General features: G+C 38.2%; 1 protein-coding gene across 1 annotated transcript in view; it reads left to right on the top strand.

The window, feature by feature from the left end:
• The first annotated feature begins 2,065 nt into the window (after positions 1 to 2,065).
• gabra2a (gamma-aminobutyric acid type A receptor subunit alpha2a) overlaps positions 2,066 to 25,133 on the top strand; it is a 56,859-nt gene continuing 33,791 nt past the window's right edge. The window contains exons 1-4 of the mRNA XM_067614665.1: positions 2,066 to 2,685; positions 2,961 to 3,037; positions 5,884 to 5,996; positions 17,159 to 17,226. Coding sequence (XP_067470766.1) covers positions 2,970 to 3,037; positions 5,884 to 5,996; positions 17,159 to 17,226 — 249 coding nt within the window. The 5' untranslated portion in view covers positions 2,066 to 2,685; positions 2,961 to 2,969. The remainder of the gene's footprint in view (positions 2,686 to 2,960; positions 3,038 to 5,883; positions 5,997 to 17,158; positions 17,227 to 25,133) is intronic.

The raw sequence follows: 25,133 nt of genomic DNA, 5'->3' as shown, positions 1-25,133 counted from the left end.
AAAAAACAGAATTCTTGGAGCAGCATGGCATTTTTTGCGCAAACACTTCTGCTTTTGGACATGGTTAGAGGGTACTTCCGTCATCTACATGTAGCTACAGCAGCTATGTTCATAAACTGCAAAGCTACAATGAAACAGCTAATGCTTTATAAATCCTCCTATTATGCTCATTTCCAGCTCTATATTTTAATTCTGGGACTCCACTAGAGTAGCTTTGCATGATTCACAGTTCAAAAAACTCCTTATTTATCTCATACTGGCCGTTCATGCATCCCCTCAGTTCAGCTTCTATCTCTAACAGGCAGTCTCAGTTCCTGTCTCTTTAAGGCCCCCCTCCCAATGAGCCCACTCTGCTCTAATTGGCCAGCTTTCTAGAAGACTGCCAAGGGGCAACTGTGTCTGAGTCGTCTTAAGTTACCACCAATGCAAACCCAACATTTCCTGCTTCACTGCTTCATATTAAAAGCTTTTAAATTACTAAATAACGGGAGACTTTTATTGTGAAGAATTCACAGGAAATGAAATATGTTCCTCATAGAATTAGCAGAGCTTCATTACCAGCGCTAAAACCCGGTCAACACATCAACATATGGGGATATTTGGAGCGGATCAGTTCGAAATAATGCAGGGAGGAATAGTACAAGCAGAAACAGCCCACCAGCACACCTCCAACAGGTAAACTATTTATTTTACTTTGCACCGCTGTCTAATGGAAAAACATTCACAGCCCGCCAGCTCGACTTGAGTCATGGCTTGGCATGACTACCCCCAAAACAATGGAAAAATGCCAAAATGTTTGCAAAGCGGAACAGTGAACTCGTGCATTGTGTGTGGAGCAGATGACCATATAATGAAATCGGTCATGAGTTGACGTCGACTTGAGCTGAAAATAGAGAAAAACTTAGGAAACTAAGCATTCAGAGCAGTCTGAAACTGGTGCTTTTTTCTCACAAGGATTACTTCTATATGCGTTTTCCTCATTGTTTGACACTGTGGCCATGTTTAATATGAACATCCAGCAACATTATATATGTGACTGAAAATAAGGAAAAGCATAATAGGTCCCCTTTAAGGACAGATTCTATCTTTATACTCCACAACTAGTAAGAATAGCAAACCTGTCAGTGTATTGTTTGTTCCATCCAGCACTTTCATATTAAACATGCACCCTATAACAGAACCTTAGGCTTTTATTCTTCCTTATTTGGAGGCTCAGGTGATGTTTTTGTAAATAAAAAGCTTATCCCTCTGGTTTCTATTTAATGTCAAAGATGCAAAGCTGTACCCCTGAAGATGGCTGGATTTCTACATTTCTGAGCACTTGACCTTTTGCAGGTACATTATTTTGATCTGATAGCAATGTATTGTTCTTTGCTTGCAGCCAACCCCTGACATACTGTATGTTAGCATCAGATCTTGGAATATTTTTACTGACACCAAAGCCCTGCAGGCAAGGGATAGCTGCACTGCTAGGACTCTATATACCTTCCTGTGTGATTTTAAAAAGTGAAGAGTTCTTGTTTGTGAATGTTGCTGCCATCAGGGACTATTACTTGAGACATTTACGACCTTTCAGGTCTTTGTGCCTCTACAATACATCTCCTGCTCCTTTTTCTTCTTTCAAAAAGTATCTTCAAACAATACAGGTTTTCACTGTGGAAATAGCAGTTGCTCTCTGTTTCACTTGTGGCTGTTGTCCTTTGGCTCTCGTGTAAAAAAAACAACAAAAAAACAGCAGTGGTTTGGAATAAGAGGAACAGACAACCAGGGTGCCTCCTGCCTTATATTACTCATTCATCAGAAAATTCATGTTTGTGTAGGGGATATCACATTGACTTACATTCATTTCCTGGAGACTTACCCCTAACCCCTAAATCCTAACCCACCAGCCCTAACCCTATAGCATACTCCTGACCTTAGACCAAGTCTTCACCCTGAAAACATTTTCAGGGGTAAAGTGAAGGCTACAAAGTGTGCAGCTGTGTTTTGCTGAATGCATTTGGCTGTGTCTTCTATCAGAAGAGTTCATGTAAGCTGGCTCATACATGGTTGTCAGATTTGGCTTGGTTTTTTGGAGATGCAGACTTTGGTCAAATTGCACTGAGAATTAGTTCCAGTTTGTAGCACATGCATGGGCCAGTGTTTGGAAACTGAAAAAATGTCATCCCCCCAATACATAAAACTGTTGCATTATTATTAAGGAATGGAATTTTTTTAAAATATGATTATCCAGAACCTGAACTGTATGTTTTTGTTTTTGTTTTTTGCCAAGGCTTTTTATTTTTTTCTTGCTGCCTTTAACATTTAACTAACTACACTGACTTACAGTGATTTAAGTCAGTGTAACTGCCAGTGATAGCGCACGGTTGATATGCATGTGCGCAGTTGTGCGCACTAATTAATATCTTACCAGGAAATGAACGGAACTCTCCGCCTCAGTATTTATCCATCAGACAGATGTGCTACAGCAGAGCGCTGCTCGCTGTACAGTTAGCTCTCAGGTTAGTCTGTGGGTGAGCTGTGGGGACTCCCTGTTGGAGGAGCTGACAGAATGGACGGACAGTAACCACCTTCATCTCTTTGGCTTACTCATCTCATTCTCCGCCAAAGGCTTGTTCATCTCCAGTGTGTTCACTCAGTATCCAGTCTCTCGTGGCAACCCAGAGGACACCTGTCGCGTTTCAGGTAGGCAGCAACTATGTTTCGACAGATTACACTAAATTGGACGCGTTTTTCACAAAATGAGCTGTAAGCTGCCATGCAGTTTCTGGATGGGGAGTTTGGCTGCAGAGACTTGGATGCTGGACTAAACAGAACCCCACTGTGAGAAGACTAGACCTGTGTCTTTGTGGAGACAGATATCTGTGTGGGGTCTGTTTAATTGCAACATCTGTAAGGTGCTTTGTGCCGTTCTGCCGTGTAATTACGCGCTCTGAAAGCGTTTCCCGTCTTGTTTTCAGGCTTCAGCAATGAGACGACGATGGGGCTCACATTACATGTCTGTGTTGGTCTCTTTGATCGTACTGTGGCAGACATGGTAAGTTTTATGTCGGTGTCATGTATTTTCTTCAATTAAACAGAAATAGCCTACTATAGCGCTTGGACGGCAGGCTGGTCGCGCGCACGGGCAGCGTAAGACACGGCTTTCTGGCTTTCCCACCTCAAGGCTACTAAACGGGATGTTTTGTTAAACAGTAATAGTACTACAATAGACTGCTAGCGACGTTAATGATCCGCGTTAATATGGAAATTCATAGCAGATCCTTTTCGGACACAACCAGTGCTTTATGCGCTTACTTTACCATCACGTAGGGAGCGCAGCGCCAAACCTCCTTAAAAATCTGACAATTTAAGAATGATTTGCCTATTAGGAAAAATTACACCTAGCACAATTTGATACGCGGTCTTCTAGGTCTTGCTATGCTCTTCTAGTAAAATCGGCGTTTCGAAGCATCATTTTATTTCAGTAAATCTCAACTTAGGTAGCCTATTGGATGTCATTGTTACCGCCCGTCACGGTGCACTTTGTAGAAAAAAAAAGATAGGCTAATGGGAGTAGGCCAAATAGACGAACCGGTTGTAAAAGTTAAAATTCTAAACCGTATAATCCTTGCATTAAATTAAAACTCCACCCATCTGTGTGATATTGAATTAGATTTTTACACGTGTAAAAACTGTGTTCTACATGAAGAACAGTATGTGATGTCATTACTCATAGTATGATACTGTCTAAATGAAAACTATCCAGATTACTGTATTGCCCATCGAACAGCAAAGCTGTCCAACGTGATAGCCTTCATGAAAGGTTTTGCCCTGGTTATTCATTACTCGAAAAAAAGAAATGAAAATAAAGGAAATTCATACTCAGACATTAAAATATAAATGAGGTATTTAAAAAGTTCAAAGAGCAGTGCGTCTTGTCTCCCTTCTGAAAATTCTCCGTAACAGTAACTCACAATTTGTCATATTATTTCAACATATTATTGTGCTAGATTCTTGTTGAATAAATATTAGTGTTAATTTTATATTTGATTTGAATGGTTAAAGTGAATTTAGGCATTCCTAGTTGCTGTGTGGAATGAATTGTCACATTGTATTTTTGAAAATATGAACGTGTTGTAGGGGCTGTCCACACTCATTATGACAGTTCAAAACATTTAGTTAGACACTCGTGTCTCTGTAGGAAAAAAAACTGTTTAAGTATTTAAAGATATATAAAATATTTATTTTATCTTTATGCTTTTATCAAAATATGTACAAGTGTGATTTGGAATACATTAACTTTTTGTTTTTTCTCAAAACTTTAAGTGCACTGTTGCACTGTGATTACTATGCCAGTCATGCATTCCTACCTCATAGGCCAGATCGCCTATCACACTTAAAGGTGTACTCCACAGGTTTAGTATTGCACTTCTATAAAGCTGGGACAAAGGGAAAACAAGAATGGTCAAAATCAAAGTGGCAGAGGCTGAGATATGGATCCTACATTTCCCATAAGGCAACTCAGTGGCATCTCTTCATTAGACCCTCCCTGCCTGGTAAACACCCACAACCTTCTATTTCCAGTTTGAAAGATGTCTGTTGTGCTATACATTTGTTTCCAGGCCATAGCTGAGATAACCTTGATGATGTCATCAGATCATACCGCATCAGTTTCTCCAAAACCACAGAAGACATTATGCAGCTGTTTTCACAGGATAAGTCGTACTAACTATTACTAGTAATGTCACCTTTATGTGTAAAACTGGCGGAGTGCCCCGTTAAATAATGTTGTCATCATTAACATTGTGTTAAGTAGCATATTGTAAAGGTCTTCACTGGTCTAAAATTTCTGACTTGATTTGATACAGACACATGTCAGATGTGCATAAATTAATCTTCCAAAAAAGGATACTGATCCAGAAGGGTCCTGAGGTTACTCAATCCCACTGTGAATAGACCTGCCGATAATTAGATCCAAAATGACCCAAACAGACAGACAACAGCAACACTGTCAGCAGCATGGTGCTCCACCAACTAACAAGCAGCCAGGGTGGAAAAAGACTCACACTCTCCTTCTGCCTCACAAAGAAGAAAAGAATTGTCTTGTGTTTATGACGATGTATATCATGATCAAAGCTGACGGAGAGTCTGATGGATCCACTCAGTTTGACACACAGACCAGAGACCTGCAGCAGTACAACAGGACACTAACAGGCCTGATTAGACCGGATATAATTCGGATCCCATTCATTCATTCTCAGGTCCAGTCTCAGTTACTAGGAAATAACTCCTCTGCTTCCAGTCTTTATGCTACTTAATCACATGAGATTGATATTGATCATCTCATCCTGTGCTTTGAAAGAAAGCCAATAAACATATTTCCCAAAATGAATCTATATTTTAAAATACGAGGAGATCACACTTCAAAGCAGAATCTATTACTTTGTGAGAAGAAAAAGTCAAACAAGGCCAGTTTCCTCTACTGTTGTGGGCTGACTGATCAATACAAATGCCTCCACTGTTTGGACAGTTTCTACAATGATGATTATGGACAATCTTCAAAACATTCTGTGAAGAAAGTCATAAGATACTTATGTACAAATAAAGAGGTCACTCATAGATAGTAAACAACGTAATTATGAATAATTGCTTGAAGGTTATTATGCATGACCATCAGTCAGCCTCATGTTGCAGTAATGCTGTGCCACAATATATTCTTTCAGGTTTAGTATGAAATCATCTGGGATAAAATGGATTCAATATTGTAGATGGAGATTATCAAGATGTATCATTATCCACAGTCCTTAGTAGTACTTAAGTAAAGTCTATTTTTGTAGCTAATGTAGAGTCCTCTTTTTTTTTTCTCTTAAGTCCATAATCAAATTTTTGTCCCTCATTTAGGTCCAAAGCAGATTCCAATTCGACACGCACCTTCAAAGACATCACAACATTCACCAAGATCCTGGACAGTCTGCTGGATGGATATGACAACAGGCTGAGACCAGGCCTGGGAGGTAAGGCGAGGAAGACTACACCTCTACACATACAATATGCGTGTATGTACACTGGCAAAGAGGTACTCTAATGACTTAGTATAGCACATCCATACATTTTGGGAACTGGCAAGAGACATATTCATAAAAGAATGATCAAAATAGATGCAGCAGGGGCTGAGATATCCTAACTTTTAGTCCTAAGTATGCCTCAAAATGCATAACATTGGATCCAACACTTCCAATAATGCAGCTGGATAGCAGCTCTTTGTTAGACCCAGTCTGCCTGTAAATACCCACATCTTTCAAACTCAGTAGCCCTTTAAGCTACTAAGGGTTTTTGAATGTGAAATCTGTGAAGGAAATGTGGACTTTTATTGACAGAAACTGAACACATAATGAAAAAATGGCAAAGTAGAACTGAGTGGAGTTTATTTGTATTAAAAAGAGAGAGTAAGAGCAGAAGAGTGGTGAGTATGGCATTGTTTTTATACTGTTGGAATTAACGCTGTGGAAATGTACATCATACTGAATTTATCAAGACAACAGGTAAATGTAGTGTTGAGTTTGTATTTACAGCAAATTAAAAAGGGGGAGATCATAAAAAATAAAACAGGATGACGTCCTACTGAAATATGATCAAATATACAAATAATTAACTGATAATCTGGCACAATCCGATGTGGCTTTGTGAGGCTGGCGACTTCTAGCGCTGGTACAGAACAGTGATGGTGATGGCTCTCTGCCCCTCAGGAAACATGTCTTCTCTTGAGTTCAGCCAGTGTTGATAACTGAAAGCTGAGAGTGAATTCAAATTGACTCTGTTGGTAAATGACACCCATTAGATTTCCTCCATGCCCAAGAAGTAGTTGAAAAATGCACTGACTTTAACATTACATATTATTCACCTTAGTAGTTAGGGGTTGCATTTCTGCTCTTTTGGTGTAGGCTAACCACGTGCAAACACCTCCAGCCCTCACACCAGGCTAGCATGTAGCGGACCAGTCTGTCCCCTGACCAAACTGATATCAACCTCCTTCAAACTACCACAAAGATGGTAAAAAAGTCCATCCGTATATATCAAAGTAAGAGCATTACTGGCATTAGTAACTGTAACGTAATTACTGAATTTCACATTGTAATCCCTTACACTACTTGTTACTGAAAAAGTAATCACATTACTGTAATTACAAAGGAATCCTTTACCGCTGAACACTGGTTATGGGACACAATGTTCACTGAAATACAAGTTAATGTACTTCCCCCTCCTGTGTGTATTGGTTATGTGTTCCATACAGACGGGTGGCAAATTGAAGATAAAAACCAATCAAAAATGAGGGGTGAAATATAATGAATCCGGATATTTCCATATGGGTCAGGAGGGCTCACTGAATAGTTTGATAAAGATGAAAATGTTGTGAATCATAACACTATAGCCTTCACAGTCAGATGAATGACGCACCTACTGTATGGGATATTTTGGAGTGACATGTTAGACAGAGCTCTCCACTACCATCATCAAAACACTAAATGAGGGAATATCTTTTGGAAGAATTCTGCTCATCCCTCAAGCAGAGTTCCATACACTTGGAGAATCTATGACAAGGAGAACTCAAGCTGAGGCTCATGGTAGAACAACACCTTACTAACACACTTTATGTTGGGTTTTCTTTTCCCTTGTCAACCATTTTGTAACTGTGCTGCCATTTTAGCTAGGACTGTCTAAAAAAAAGATGTCAGTCTGAAGAGTTGAGTAAAGGTCAAATAAACAATGATAAGTCAGTCTAACCATTAATACAGTGAATTTACAAAAAAAACATCCCACTGGTATTCTAATTCTGGCCAGGACACACAAATCAAGGAAAAAAACATGGTGGAGGTATGCAGTTACCTGTATTTATGGTTCATGGTATATGGTAAATTCTGAATAATTTATATTTCCACAGCACTATTTCAAGCAGCACATGTCATTCTCACTCGGCTGCTCTCAGTTTCAAATACTAGCTTCATCCATTCATTTTAGTTTTTTGTGTCACTGTTGAATTACCAATGAAAGAACACTTGCTGTAGGTTTGTCAAATTAAAAACCTACCAGCAGAGGGAGGGATTATACACAATGAACCTCTGGAAGACCTTTAATGTGAAACATTTGTGCAGGGAGTGTTGCATTTTATTGACAGTAACTTACTACATTTATCAAGACAACAGGAAACACGGAGGGAGACTGTTGAGTTTGTATTTACCAGCTTGACGGTATGAGTCTCTTTCAGTTTGTATGACACAATATAATGTATTATTAAATGTATATTTTGAATTAACCTAATTCAACAGTGATATGTACTTATTTTGATGTGTACATCTTCATGAAGCCAACACTACTGGAAAAGAACCGTCACATTAATTATAATAAGCAGGAATGACACAAAGCCAGCCTGAGGCAGAAGCAAATGAAGTGGCTGCTTAGGACCACCAGGGGGCCCTGAAACAGGCATCTGTGCATTACAATGTCGAGGCTGATTTACATTTTGTGATGCAGAGTTTGGGTCAGCTCAGTCTACGGTTTGGGGTTTGGAAAAAATCCTACTTAAAGGTGCAGTGTGTAGAATTTAGTGGCATCTAGTGGAACAGACTTGGCAGAAATGGAATATTCATAAGTATGTTTTAATAAGTGTATAATCAGCTGAAATTAAGAACTGTTGTGTTTTTGTTACCTTATAATGAGCCATTTATATCTACATAGGGAGTGGGTCCTTTTCCACAGAGCCAGCCATGTTGCTCCACCACATTTCTACAGTAGTCCAGAATGGACAAACCAAACACTCCTTTTGCTCCTGATGGCTGTGCCATCGGTGTATGAATGTGTGTGAATGGTTAGATTTCCTCTGATGGGCAGGTTGGGACCTTGTATGGTAGCCCCTGTACCCATTCAGTGTATGAATGTGTGTGTGAATGGGTGAATGTGACTGGTAGTGTAAAAGTGCTTTGAGTGGTCTGAAGACTAGAAAGGCGCTATACAAGTACAGTCCATTTAACTGTGACTGTAGTTTTGTAGTAGTGACATTCTGTTATCTATAAAACTACATTGAATTTCCATGGCCCCTCACCAGACAAGAGTCACTTAAGATCAAATGTATATTTGAAGAACTCATTGCTAAAAGATAATTGATTCATCTTGAAAATGGAAACAAGCAAACAATTGAAAAGTATTTCAATAAAAGGCTTCACTTGTCAATTGATTTTAAATACAGGAGACTCACACTGGAGAAGTCATGTAAACAGGCCCAACACACCACAGCTATATTCTCTCTAACTCTAACAAGGACTACGTCCACATTAAACTGGCAAAATTCTAAAATGCCATTTTCAAGCAAAAACGATCACAGCAGGAGTTTCAGCTCATTTCTGCAAATACCTTCGTCCAAATTAAAACACCAAAATAGGTAATTCTCCTCCTACTGGGCATGTGCGAAGGACAGATGAGCAAGTCAGCCACAGAAAACCCGCAAAGAAGAAACAGTATACTGTTCCATTTCCACAGCAGCTTCCTGACATTTAGTTTATTGCGAACACATTACCACAGTTTCAGCAGTTTCAGAGAGGTAGTAGATAACTATGTTTAACTCTAAACAAGCTCTCAAAGTAAACAATAAAGAGAACAACACTTGCATGAAGCCATCCACCATTGTTGTTATTGTCATGTTTCTTCTTCCTCCTCTTCCACTGAAATGCAGCAGTAGTTTTCCTCAACCAAACTTTAACCATAGGAGGGGTCAAAATCAGACACCTATAGATGGGTCATTTATAAAGGCAATGAGAAACAACATTTAGCTTTCTGAACTTGTTGGAATCTATTGGGGTTTGACTTCACATGGTAATAGATCATGTTGTTTTTAGCTAAAAGACTTAATGGAACCAATGATCTGATAACCAGGTTACAGACTGTTGATTATGCAGAGTGGTCCTGGTCTTAAATTGGGGTGCGATTGTAATCATCCTTGTACCTGTTGGCCCACTCTGCCTCTTGGACATACTGTTCCTCAATCTGTCTATCCTCCTCCTCACTGATAAGATGTTGTGCTCTGTGTAGATGGCTCTACAGGTTTCTTGTGCACTGTGGTCTTTATGTTCTTATCAGCCTTCACATGAACACAGTGTGTGTGAAAGCTCTGGAAAAAGCTAGTACCTTGATGAAAATGATTTTGTCAAACCACTACTGATATATGTTTCACTTAGTGCACCTTAAAGCTAATTATTTGAGTTCAAATATGATAATATCTACATCCTCTGTATGGTGAGGTATTGTTAGACATTTCTGGCATGTTTACTATGGTTGGTAGATAATTTGACTGGGATGCTGCTTTGGTGGAGCTGGTTGGGTTAAGGTAGTCTCCTTTAGTTGGACATGACATCAAAGCTTGGTGCTTGGCAAAAAGGAATAAAAAAGGATGAAGGGGAGCTGCTGGCTCCACAATACAGGTCATTTTTGTGCATGGTGCATGGAAGACAGTAGTGGCTTTATTGTTCCAGGACCTGACAGCGGGGCTTTCTTTTATGTTTGTCTGGAGATCCCTTCAGTGTTTTATAGCTAATGTGATATGGTGAATTACTGCAAAGAAGTGTTCTTTTACAATTCTCCATCATCACTGAGCTTGTTTAAAACCAATCGAGGATGTCAAAATTAATGTTATGCCCTGCATGCAGGGTTTCTGCCAGTGTATTGGCCCGCCGGGCCTGAGTTGACTCCCCACCAGGCCTAAGCATTGGTGAATTTTTAAAAAAAATGTATTTTAAGATGTTTTATAAACTGAAATGTATTATACAAGTAGTGTAGCTCCTTTAAAGGGCGGGTGTTAGACCCGCAAACGTAACATCCCTGAAACATAATAAACCACAAATGTAATAATTATCTGCAGCTTTTAATGTAATAATCCAACAAACATAATAAGTTTCCTACAAACATAATAGCAGTTGCCTACCACAAATGTAATACATCATTTCCTGAAAACGTAATAACTATTATGTTTGCAGGGATTTGTTACGTTCATAGGAAGGTGAAAAGCTTTCAAAAATGTAATAACTTCCCACAAATGTAATAAACCACTAATATAATCAAAATCTGCAGTGTATACAAGTTGCTAACCCTAAATGTCTTTAACAGCCAATGACATTTTTTTCTCCAATAGGATACTGTGTTAATGATCATAGCTGTTTTAGTAGCAGTTTTAGTGATGAGTGAAGTGACGATAGGTCATCTGTCTTAAGTCTAGTCTAATCAATGAATGAGTCTTCTGTTTCTTCTGCCTCTGTTCTGTTTTCTTACAAAATTAATACATATATATATATACAAATACTGATGGTGAATTGAAAAATTTTTTATTAGCAAACCAATTAGCAAATGTGACAGGAAAACAGTGAATGCTAACACTAGTGGTTTATAGCCTAAACTATAGGCTATACTACTACTACTAGAAATAAAAGACTGTTGACTTGGTCGACCAATTAGCATTAGACTTAAAATTATTGTACATGTTCAGTGCGGTTAGATATTTATACCATATCATATTTGTATGTCTCACAGATTGAAGATGATTCTGCGCATACCACTGTGCACACTCTGTGTGATATGTACTGAACAAGGCCTATGGCCAATATATAATGACAACTACAGTGTTATACTGAAGGTACTCTGACAGGGAATTTGATGTCCCTGTTGCAGACAGGATGAAAAAATCAGCGGTCAGCTCTGGTCAGAGTATGGAGAAATAGGCACCAGTATCCCTTAAGTGATAATAGAAAGTCCATTTTGTGTAACAGGAAATTCATGATAAAGAAGTCTGCTATCCCAGAACTTGTTAAGAGAGGATTTGATGCCACTAATGGTTGTAATGCACGAAAAGTAAACATCAGACTGAGAGAGAAGGATTCTGGGATAAGTGAGAGCTGTTCAACAAGCATTGGATTTATACAGACAGTTCCATTTGTTGAGAGCAAAATTTTTAAGCAGGCCATCTTTAAAGCCAATTACAGCTAAACTGGTTCAGGAAAGACACCAAACAGACCTACTTGACATGACAAGATGGAAAGTTACACATGGAAGAGCAATCTACAAAACCTTTCATTATCAGAAGTTTTGAGAAATGTTTTGTTTTTGTTATTTCAAAGATTGAAAGACATATTTTAATTATTAAGCAAATTCACACTGAAGCTGGTTATAAACCTTTCATTACAAAATTACATGACAATATTTTTTCCCTTTCTGCGTTTTTTTGTACTTGTCTTTGTAGTAAAACCGTGAAGAAATCTGGAATAAATATGACTGGGATTTATTGCTCATTTGTACACACAACACTTGATCAAGAATATTGGGGAAGAAAATGTCATTGGCTGTTAAAGACATTTAGAGTTGTATACACTGTAGATTTTGATTATATTAGTGGTTTATTACATTTGTGGGAAGTTATTATATTTTTTGAAAGCTGAACCTAACAAATCTCTGCAAACGTAATAACTATTACGTTTGCAGAGATTTATTAGGTTAGGTTAGGTGCAGAGATTTACATTTGCAAACGTAATAGTTATTACGTTTGCAGGAAATGACGTATTACATTTGTGGTAGGCAACTGCTATTATGTTTGTAGGAAACTTATTATGTTAGTTGGATTATTAAATTAAAAGCTGCAAATTTGCAAATGGTTTAAATTATTTTTTTTCTTTCTTTCTTTATGATTCAGCAATGACTTGCTGATTCTCATTTGTTTTGTTAGGATGCTAATATTATGATGTGCTTTTTGAGCTACTTCAATTTTGTTTCATGTCTCCTCAATGCCATGTTGTGTATAAGAAAAATTCAAATAAATAAATTGCAAACAATATGTGCTCCTTTCTGATTATCAAGACTAGAAAAATCTGTTTATGTTGTAAGTGTGGTTTGTCTAGTCACTGTAGTTTTATGTATAACTTAAGAGTTTTTCTTTGTAGAGTAGATGTTTTTCATAGTTTGATAAATGTGGTGATCTTCACATGATGGCATAACGGGTTGCATCCAATCTACAACTCCGATGACATTTCAACTGAAAAGAAATCTACTTCAGCCCTGTAAAGTTCATCTTTTTTGTGGGAGAGTAAATGATGTCAGTGCCACCTTCAGGACCCCCAGCAGTGCGAGACTGACAGATTACTTCAACATTCCAGCTGTACATGAAATCACTCTAAAGCTTCATTTATGTTTGGGGTCTCAACAGTCCACACAAGATGACATGTGGCATATTGCTCTGCATTTATACCTCAGTGACAGTAGAAAGTCATAGAAATGATAAAGTGGAGAGATATCACAGTTAACCTCTTCCACCCTGCAGGTTCTGACAACAACTGATGTTGTTTGATTCATGGATAAACAAACAAATGAATAGAGGAGCATTTTTTCTGTGTAAATGAGTCTCTAAAGTGATGTGCTTTTCTTTTCCCTTCTGCCAACAATGAGTGTGTTTAAATGCACACAGATACCAGTATGTTGGATCTGTGAGGAGCACGGTTGGTTATAGGCAATAATTAACAATTATCAGTAATAATTACTTAATTATAAAACTTAATAGAATTATTAATATGAATTAACAAATACAGGGCACCATCTGGAAACAGGGACCAATAACCATACAAGGTAGTCTCATAAAAGAGTTCACCTAGAATGTTAATATCTGAGAGATATTAACATTCACAGGTGAACACAGAAGGGTTGAATTCGAGCTCTGACTCCTTTCACAGTGTTAAACACTATAATGACAAAAGAACTTCTCTTTAAAGATATAACAGTGTTTATTAAACTTAGCAGAATTAACAAAGTTAATAAATGCTTCATTCAATAAACTACTATTCTAAAATCTAATTCTACCAAAGCAAAACACAAACAGCTAAGTACAGGGTTGAACACATGCAGGTGAATGCATGTGTCTGTGTGTGTGTGTGTATGTGTGTGTGACAAGATGGTGACGTGATCTGGCGTGATGACGTCGTGGGTTTGAAACTATGGGAGGAAGTCATGTCCACCATATGGCGGAAGTATGACAGTGTCTTGGTTAGACAATAGCAAGATGGTGCCGCCTGGTGGTCGGCGTCTTGCACTCACCAAATTCCGTGCAAAACACACGTGTCTGATGTCAGATAGCGAGAGACGAGTCCCACATTATCTGACCATCAGATGTGCAAAAAGGTGTCGGTGCGTGTATGTGTGTGTGCTCATGTGTGTGTCACAAGACAAGGAAGAAAGAGGAGGGAAAGCAATCGTGAGAGGGAGAGAAGTGGTTCCTTTGTCCACAGAGAGCGTGCGTACGGACAGCAGTCTGTAACGCACATTGTCTGGTTTCTGATTGACAAAGCAACTTACTTTCTCCCTCACAATGGCACAAACACAGCAGTGGTCCTGAGCGGGACAAACACAAAACAGTCTAGCATGGTGAACACAACTAAACAGGCAGAAAACTTAAAATACTCCTCAGAGTAAAGCAGAGCAGATGGACTCGGCGGTCCATCAATCAATCAACAAACAATGGTAATAAAGCTAAAAAAACTAAAAGCTAAACAACAGCACTGATGCTGAAACTAACATACAATAACACTGCCTCTGCCCAGACTTAAACCTCTTACTTGCTCGCTTCAGAAAGCGAGCAGGGTGTGTGCTCAGTCCGTCTTTCGGTCTGGCTCCGTTCCTCAGCTCAGATGCTGTCGCTGCCACTGTTGGCAGGCTTAACGGCGGCTGATTCTCAGTGGTGCAGCAGAGTCGACTCAGTTGAAGAAGTTCTGCATCTTCCTGAAGGAAATCCGTTCCTTCCTCCTGCAGGAGGTAAGAGCACTGGTTGCAGCAGCAATCTCTCTAGGATCCAGGGATGGTGTTTGGGTGAACAAGGGCGAGGTCTCGTCTCGTCTGAGGGAAAAACATGTGCGTTGGGTACCTATGTTAGCGAAGCTGACTCACAGAAGGACGAAGGACAATGAAGGCGTGTTCCTCAGGGTGCGTTCACTTTTTAAAGGGGCAGTGATGTCACAGCTGTGTCATCATGACGCTCCTCTGTGCAGGAGCATCTCCGCCAATGAGGGATTGTTTGTTGAGACTATTTCCTGTTTAGCACCTAGGTGCCAAATTTGCAAAGCATCAGTGGAAATGGAGTCTGTGAGCTGTTTTTGGCGGTGTTCCTTTGTCTCAGGGGGAACAAAGAAAAAGCACTTTGTGGCCAGGCCTCAGGGTTTACATGTAGGCCTTCTTTGTGTGACTGCATGGTTTGAGGCCCAACAGTATAAAGCAAACTTCGTTCCCCTGTTCGAGAAGGTGAGGCAGGATTTGGAGCAATGGAATTTTCTGCCTGTCTCTTGGTTGGGACACATATCTCTGATTATGATGAACATAAGTCGAGCTGTGACAACCCTATCACATTTAAGACCTGGCAATTAGTGTGCCGACTTGAGGGAAGGTCAAAACTAACTTCTAGCTTCACTCCTGTGGTGAACAAGCCTGATTTCCACCCTGGGTTATCTGATGCTGGTTTTAGACAGTGGGGTAATAGAGGCATAAATAGGCTAAAGGATTTATTTTCTGGTAATATTATAATGATATTTGAATAAATGATTGAGAAATATGGTATCCCCAGGCAGGACTTCTTTCGTTACCTGCAGATATGGCATTATACAATGCATAGCACAAAGTTAATGGACAATCCTGAAAGATCTCCTGTTGAGAAACTGTTATTTCTAACAGCTGAAAAGATGTCTGTCAGTTTGTTTCATGAAGCTATACGTTTTACACTCCATGTCACTTTACAGGGGCTTAAGGGCACATGGGAGAAAGAGCTATCTGTCACAATTGACGACGAAGAGTGGAAAGATATCTGGAGACATGCTAAATAAATTTCTGTTTGCAATTGTGTCAAAGCAATACAGTTTAAGATTATACACAGAATGCATATATCCTACAATCGCAGACATCATTTTAACCCTACCCTCTCACCTATGTGCCTTAAATGCAAGACAGAAATTGGTACTCTCTCTGTGGTCATGCTGTAAACTGCAAACGTATTGGTCTAATATGTTATCTGAAATAGAAAAAATATTAGGTTGCGAACTGGAGATGGACCCAGTGTCTCTCATCCTGGGCCTCCCAAGCAGATATGTAACATCAAAAAAGAATAAGAGACTGTACTATATTCTTACCTATGCTGTGAGGAAAAACATTTTATTGCAGTGGATTAATAAAAAAGCACCAATTGTAAAAGGCTGTCAAAGAATACTGTTTGATTTTGTGCCATTGGAGTACCTTACATGTACACTGCTGGACCAATCCTATAAAATTGGGGAACCCTATCTGAACTAAGTAGTGCCTGGTATCTCAGCCATCATGCTGCAGGGCTTTTCTTGATTGCCCTTATTGCACATTATCACTGTAACCTATGATGTTGTGTATATGAAACTGAGCTGATGTTTTTTTTTCCTGTGGATTTCATAATATATCTGTCTTTTACTTGTAAAAGTGAAAACCAATAAATATATTAATATTAAATATATTATTAAAAAAAAAACAGTGCCAGGCCAGTGCAGGTGTGTTTTAATCCTTCCTTTGGAGTAACTTTTTAACTCCACGCTAGATTTTGTTGTCTTTTAACTCAAGTGAACACGTATTGGCCTCAATTTGCTTTCCATAGAGTTTATATGCCATCTTAAAGGGGCACATCACCAATAGTACACATCACAGTACACTGTACTAGTCATGATTAGTGCTACTGAGTCAGTGAAAACAGTTGTATAATGGGTTCTGTGGCTCTGAAGGAGCTTTGTGAACTCACAAACAGGAGGTGAAGAGTTTGAAAGAGGTGGATTTTTACCTGTCTTGGAAGGTCTAATGAAAGATGCTATTGAGTTGCATAATGAGAAATGTAGGATCCAGTGTTTTTGGAGCTTGACCCACATTAGGCACTAAAAGTTAGGATATCTCTTCCTCTGCTGCAGATTTTGACAATTCTTTTTTAAATCAGTCTCTCACAAGTCCCAAACACGATACTGAATCACTAGAGTGTTTCAATCACAGCTAACTCCTTCTTGCTCAGTCAGCTTTCCTTGCTCATTTGTCTCCTCTGTTACAAAAGGTTGTTCTTTTGTTATTTATCATTTTATAAAATTAATTTTATCATTTGTGTCTACAGACAGAGTGACGGAAGTCAAGACTGACATCTATGTGACCAGTTTTGGTCCAGTGTCTGACACAGACATGGTAAGTCTCACACCTCAACTCATAGTGCACCATCTTTTCAGGAACCCAAACACACAGAGTGTGAAGTGAAAATGGCTTCAGCTCCTTGAAAGCCTCGACTATACACTTTAACAGTCTAAGTAAACATGTAGTTTCAAACACAAACTGTGTTATATGGTTTTGTCAGATTTTTGCTTAAGGTGTAAACAAAGAACTTGACAAGGTGACAAGCTGTAATATGTTGGAGGCTCTGAGGCACTGAAAGCTAAAACATTTCAAAATGTCTCTGAGAGAGTTAATATATCAAGAGGATTGAGTTTGTTTGGAAAGACAATCAATCCATAAGAAAGAAATGTGGTGAATGTTTGAGGAAAAATTCAGGAAAATCAGTCATGTCACTGCTTGTTCAGTAGGTTGATGAATGATTGTTTATGGGATTTCAGTATAATTACTCCATCATGGTAAATGACTGCATCTCCTCAACTTAACACTGTGTTAATCCTGTCTTGCTGGAGCTTTTTAAAAGGTCAAGATATTTGTTTCATACAGAGTTCATATACAGTCATGAAAAACCTGGAAATATCATGGATTTTGAACATTGCTGTTTTTCCAATTCTTGTTTGGGAAAAAAGTGAAAATCTGAACGCTTTTAGAAAATAGTTTCATTAATGTTTTAATGAATATAAGTTTTAAACATGATCTGTGTATTTTTTAAAGTTCATGCAGTGTTAGAGCAGAGATACTGCACTATTGCTCACATATGATCACAGGTATACAGTACTAGGTACTAGGGGTGTGCCCGAATACAAATACATTAAAGCACAAATAGTGAGTTTTTTTTTACGAATATTTGTTTCATACAAATATTTTTTCAAAATTATTTGTTTTTGGAAAGAAAAAAATGAAACATGTCAAATACCAGAGAGCTGGTCAATTATCGTCGCTATCTCAGTGTCTCTTCTCTGCTCTGCTGTTACGTCTATCAGCAGGTTTCAATGAGAGGAGTTACATCCACCCGCTACATGACGCATATTCTTAATTTGGACATCACTTTAATTTTCATCTTTAATTTTCTAAAATTATAAGCGTAACAAAGACAAAAACAGGATTCTTAAGCCTCTTTCCACTTTTATTTGAACACAAATACAAATACAAATAATTTTGCTGCCTCAACAAATACAAATACTGGGCCCTCTGCACATCCCTACTAGGTACAGTAGTAGATTGTCCTGCCTGGAGTGACAGCCATTCCAAGTCCTAGTCGGGGGCTCCACATGGGCAGTATATCATATTTAATATATAAATCTGGACTGTGTGGAAACATATTCAGCATTTGGAGAGGTAGTGCTGTGAGATGATCCACTGTGAATCATGTTAACACTGTGGGGCAAATGTCCACTGAAAGCATGTCAGAAGCAAGTCACTAGTAACCAGCACTTTAGCAGATAGATGGTGTGGTGTTTTATTAAGTATTTCAGTTATTGCATTATTAAATTATATCTCTCTTTTTCTGACTCTGGCACATTCTTTTCTCTCTTGCTTCAATTTAAATCTGTATGGAAAGAAATTCCCCCGCAAAATAGCCTATCAATAATCAATGATATTGACAGAAAGAAATAGTATAAAGTTATTGCTTAAATATGTTTTTAACTGCCTTTAATAGGAACAGTATGAAAAATATGTTGAGAGACCCAACTCAGTAACACAGGCCTACATATAGTAAATGAAGGCCAAACACCAACAGAAGATAATTATTGAATGAAATACGATGATAGACCAATGGAGCATAGTTAATTCATGCAAAGTGCCAAAGTCCCACTTGTATTGGCTCATTGTTTCATTCACCCTTCACCATCATTGGCTCATTTTCAGCTGTGTGGTCAGTAACATGCAATTATATTCATGTTGGTGAACAGCATGGACATTATAACAATATACTGTCACTGGTGTGGTCCCTCCACCACCCCAACTTCCTCCGTATCTAGTATTTTTGGTATTGTTGATTTAACCTAGATTTATGTTCATGTCATTAATTTGTGTGACAGAAGGTATACTATGGGACTGGGTGATGTGGTTGAGATTAATATCATGATATTACAAATAGCTTTGATTAATAGGCAGCAGAAGTTTATAAAATGAAAACTTGATGTGATCATCACAATAACTGAAAGTCAATAAAATGTAATATTGAATTATCACCCAGTCAGCAGGGCTTGGTGATAATACAGATGCATTTTGGAATTATTGTGGTCAATTTGGTTTAAAGTCATGGAAAAGTAATAGATATCCATTGGCCAAAACGTGTTGAACCCTGTTCATTCATATTACCAAAATGGTGGTAACGGCGATCAGCATGAAATCTATAAAAACTGTATTGAAACATTCTTTTTTGACATCTTTTGATAACTTTACAGCAACTAACAGTATAGAATGACTGTAGCCAAGAAAAAAACAGGCTTTGCTACTGAATTTTGTGACAGTGAAAAACCACTTATTAATACTAATTTTCATCTTGCTTCTTTCACAATCTCGTTAGAGATTAATGTACAAATCATTTATTACGATAAATAAAATATTCTCAGGCTGTAATAATTTTAAGACTACAATATTAAAGTACTGTTTGGACTTAAACTGTGGTGTCCAGTATGTGGTGAGATTTTGCCTTGCTAGTGGCAGGGCCTTAAATGAAACTTCCAGTGTTTTTCAACCTGGGTCTTATTCTCAAAACTACGGCCATTCTGACTATGGGTCATGCTGATTTTAGACTCACCAACCAATCTAGCTAATCGAGAAATGAATTAACAAAGTTAGCGTGACAGATTGTCTCCTTTACGAACATGTTTGTCCATGAGAAGGAATTATATCTTGAAAACGAAGGGCTAAATTGTCAGTAAATGTTCTGTGGATATTCTTTTATCCCAGAGGACAAATCCTTGGTTGATCCTCTGACTGTTCTTACCTTACCGAAGGTCCACATTTTTACTCATAAACAAGAAATATCATAACCTAATAGGCAGAACATGAATGTGACCTTTCATGTTGTGGAGTGTTGTTAACATTACAGCCTCCAGGGATCAAAACTTACAATTTGTTTTTCTCTCTGTTTAACTTTTGATCATTTTCTGTTTATTATTCTTCTTGAACTCATTTAAACTGTATCCTGTTAGGACAAAAGGTAATATGACGGCAATATTAGAGCAATAAAAGTACATGACGCTGCCCACAATTAGAATACGATCAAAGAGTGGAACACCGTAAACATTGTTACTGTCGCTGCAGTGCAATCCCTTAATCTTCTACCTAGAACCTCTACAAAAACACAAAGCCAGAACACAAGGTTCTTGTTGAAGGCTCGACTAAAAGAAATCTGCCTTTAAGCCGATATGATCCTTCATAAAATCTCAGGGTTGCTTTGCTGGGCCAGTTCAGAGATAATTACACACATCAAGCAGATAAAATCTTCTAGACAGAAACCTGTCACTGCCGCTTTCCTCTTGCCAATGGAAACCCAGCCACTCCAGCTAGGAGAGTAATGATACAACAAGGGTCAGACTGTTTTATTAAAAATGGGATCTGATCATCCGCTGCTGTCCAGGTAAGTAAGCAAGTAAAGCTTTATTTATATAGCACTTTTTAAACACACTGTTACAAAGTAATTCACACACACACATGAAAAATATAAATGAATAAACAACAGTGGCGGCTGGTGACTCAAAAAACTGGGGAGAACAGGAGGAAAACTAACATGGAATCTTACAACAAACTGCATCAAACTATATCCTTGTCCCCCACCTGATGAAATCAGATGTGAACAGGCTGCTTATTTAAAGACATTTAGCATATACATATTGTTTCTAAACAAAGAAGTGCTCATTTTAGCCGTGGAGTGGTTCAGAATGTGTCATTTTACCAACAAAATGAAATTCAAATTTATAGTATTGCTCTATTGTGACAACAGATTTATGTTCTCATCAAAAACAGAAAACATATCACATGATTTACATGTGTTTCCTATGTATTTTGTTAGTATACAGAAATATATAAAGTACGACAAAGCTTATAATCTGATACAGGAACAGATCAGTGCTGAATACTAGAAAGATTGAACACTAAAAACATTCACAGATCTAAAAGTGTAGGTTCACATGACACATGTTCAAACATGACTTACACACTCTTATCTATGTGCACCACATACAAAATATAGTCTACAAAGCTGACATGTTAACACTTGTTATTCTAGTTACTTTAAGCTTATTACTCAATATACGACTTGAAAACAAACTGAAGAAACTCTCACATCAAGCAGCCAGACCTCCTGCACACTCATTCACAAATCACACAAAATCAACAGGTGACTGAACAACCACTTAATTAAAAACTGGATCAATTCTGAATGAATGAGTGAGTCCAGACAACTCACTGTAACTTCAACAAGCAAACTACCCACAACACATTATATGATCTCTGCTGCATTCTTGTTAAGGAGATAAATCCACACAACAGCCACAGAGACATTTAACCATCAGAGATGAAATTAGCAACCAAAGAGACAGAGAGAGAGAAGCTGTATCTGACTCACCTTATCTGATGTCTTTTTCTTTCTTTCATGGAGATAAAGTATCCATGTCATAACGTCCATTTGTGGCTGTTGGTCATCTTGTTTGTTAGTTAACAGAACTTTGTGGCTGCTGGTAAACCAGTCTGATATCATTAGCAACAATAACAAACAAGCTAACTCTCCTGGTTGTTTCTCTGGTTGCTTCTCTCTCCAGATGCTCCCCCATGGCATCCTGCTGCTGCTGCACCGCACAGTCCAAATCCATCCCTGTTAGCTTAACAACCTTCCTTAACAGTCCTTAAAGAGTCCCTCAGGGCTGCTACAACAAGCCAACTGTTGCATTGGCTAATGCAAGCAGCTATCTACTGCTCCATAAAAGAATTGAAACGTAACCTCTAAATCTAAAAAAAAGGAAATTTGGTTGTTGAAGGGGCCTAAATAAGATGTAATGTTTTACTGATGTGTTTAAAAATATAGTTCACAATTTGCGTTATGATTTATTTTCTAATGTGCTACTCTATCAAATTATCTATATCTTACTGGTCTTCTTCTCTTACCAGTTCGTCACACTCATGTACGTTACAGTGGTAGAGAAGTGAAGATGAAATATGGAAACTATCATTGGACCAAGGCTATGTCAATATTGTATTCTGGCTGTTGATTGGTTAGGGAGGATGTCCTCCCTTGGAGCATCATTTTACATGTCATAGATTAGCATGAAAAAAATGAAGTACATTAAATTGATGTAAGAGAGCCCGCCCTGAGGAGGACAGCAGGCACCCGTCCTCCTCTGTCCCCCACTTCGCCCACTGCCCCCCACCACCACTTCACACAGACTGTATTTCTACTCCTGCCCTGCAGGTGTTGCTGTTGAAGCATTTTAACCAGAATCTCAATAATGGATTTTTTCCAAAGAAGAGAGAAAACAGTTTTACTACTGTAAAACAGCAGTAAAACCCTATTGTTTTTCGTGCGTTTGTTCCTTTCTTTCTTTATTATTACGCCACTTAAACCCTAAATTTGACCCCTTAAACATGCTCAAAAACTCACCAAATTTGGCACGCACATCAGCTCTGGTGAAAAATTTGATAAAATGTAAAAATTAACCCCTAAAGTGCCAAAATGTGCTCTCTCGTGCCACCTATATAACTAAAATGGCCACCACGACCCGTAGGAATGTCATGGAGAGATCAAACCAAAACTCAGTTATTCGTCTCATCAAGACCTACAAATCGTACACTGACACCCCTGACCTAAATCCAACAGGAAGTCCGCAATATCAATTTCAAAATGAGACTTTGACCCAATTTTGGACCCCGAACAAACGCTATCTCCTCCGAGGGCATTAATGGTATCAGCTTCAAACTTTGATACATGACTTATGACACTGTGCTGAAAAAAAGTTGTTAAAAACTTTGTAATAATTCAAACGTAAGTCAAATATAAGTCTGACTATTTTCAAACCTGTATCAATGGATTTGCAATGAAATTTAGATAGCAATTTGTCCACGTTAGCAAGCAAGCTAATGTTAGCTAACATTAGCCAGCTAAACCCACAATGTCACAATATATTTCTCATTCTTTGCAGTAACGTTAGCTTAGCTGTCCAATAGGCAGAAGGCCAGCTCGAGGTCAGTTTTGATCCCCAAAATCAATGAAAGGCCCTTAATGTCTCGAATGTACAGCTGATGTTGACCCTAGTTTTCCCCTGACATCAGTCACATTGCCATTTGGCCAGATGGGCTTCACTAGATAAAACTTTTGTTGTTGTTGTTGTTGTTGTTGTGTTGAGGTCGACTTTGTAGTGAACTCTGTGTTGTGGTGGGTGCCGGTCCTTTGTTGACTTTTAGCAAACTCAACTTCTAAGCTAATGTTAGCTAGTGTTAGATCCTGTTGGCACTGTAGGGGGGGCGGGAGAGAGGCAAGGCATTCCGGAGCGTGCATAAACATCACCATCCCGAGTCTTTTACATAGAAATCAGTGCACAGGCTGTTATAGGCAACCAAAAAAGTTGGGCAAGGTCTAATTTTTTAAGCTATCAAATAATTAACTTAAAAATCACTCTTTTGTTACACTTTTCAGCAGACTTTGATCATATCTGCTTTATGAAATAATTTGTAATTTTGAAGTTTTTTTTTTCCGTTTTTATCCCAGTCTAGACACACATTTGATCACATTTTCTCAATCTGTGTCATCTATTAGTTATTATAGCTCATTATCAGCTGTACTGTAGTTTATTCCTACAGTGATAAGACACAGAAGGAAAGTGATAAAAGTAAATTATAAAAACCAAAAATGAGATTCAAACAACCAATTTATGCAAATTAGATTAAAGAATCTGATGTCCTGGTCTGTCATTATCCCAAACATTGTGAAATAAAATATGATAATAATAATAATAATAATAATAATTCAGTGTTGGATCTTGAAACTTGAATATAAGTTATAAGTATAATGTGTGGGTGAAAGGTCAGAAACATGTCTTTTAAATCACTGTTGGAACAATGACATGGAAAAATGCCAACACCAACATACTGTATTGGCCTGTTTGGGAACGAATGTGGACAGTAAAACATAGAACCATCAGGAGAGAAAGACCCAATAAAAGCTCATAAAATGGCTGTTGTAACACCAGTTACAGGTATGGACTGGTATTGCCTTTGCTCCCAGTTTTCAGCCAATATTAGTTGGCTAATTTACACCATTAAATGTATGCTGAGTTCTCTATTAGCAGTTCCTGTTTGCACTGCACTCATGTTGTGTGTATGTTTACATGTAGCTGCTTCCTATGAGGACTTAATGTTGATCTTCACAGATAACACTGTGTTTCTTCCCAGCATGAATAACAGAAGTCATTTGACAGCCAGCTTATACTTATACTACAATGTTAGTCTGAATGATTATGGTTTCTTTTATTTGTAATCACCATTATTGAACTTTTTGCACAGTTTCACATTTGCTTCCAGTAATTTATTGGAAGTGTGTTTAACTGGCTGCAGAGTTGTGCACCTACACACATAGTGAGGGCAGAAAAAGTCACACTGAATAATAACAATCAAGTGTTTATGTCTGAAATATGTGTTGATATTCATGATTAGGCTTTGTCCAGCTGGATATTCATGTCTATTACAGACCACATCCTGTCTTTTCTTCATGGTTAAAATGGCGTCAGGAACCATGAGTTGACTTACAGAGGAGCACAGAGATAATTTGATTCCCCACCTCCTCCTGTGATGTTCATCCTGTCTGAATGGAACTTTACTCTTGTTTAAATCATAACATCATATTTGACAGCAGAGCTTCTACTTTCTAACATTCACAGTATAAAGTCATACAGTTGTTGTTTTTTATTTTTTTATTTTTTTAT

This window comes from Thunnus thynnus, chromosome 16 (genome assembly GCF_963924715.1).
Source record: "Thunnus thynnus chromosome 16, fThuThy2.1, whole genome shotgun sequence".
NCBI classification, from domain to species: Eukaryota; Metazoa; Chordata; class Actinopteri; order Scombriformes; family Scombridae; genus Thunnus; species Thunnus thynnus.
The sequence above is the reverse complement of the archived record's forward strand: the minus strand, read 5'-3'. Positions and strand labels throughout refer to the sequence as shown.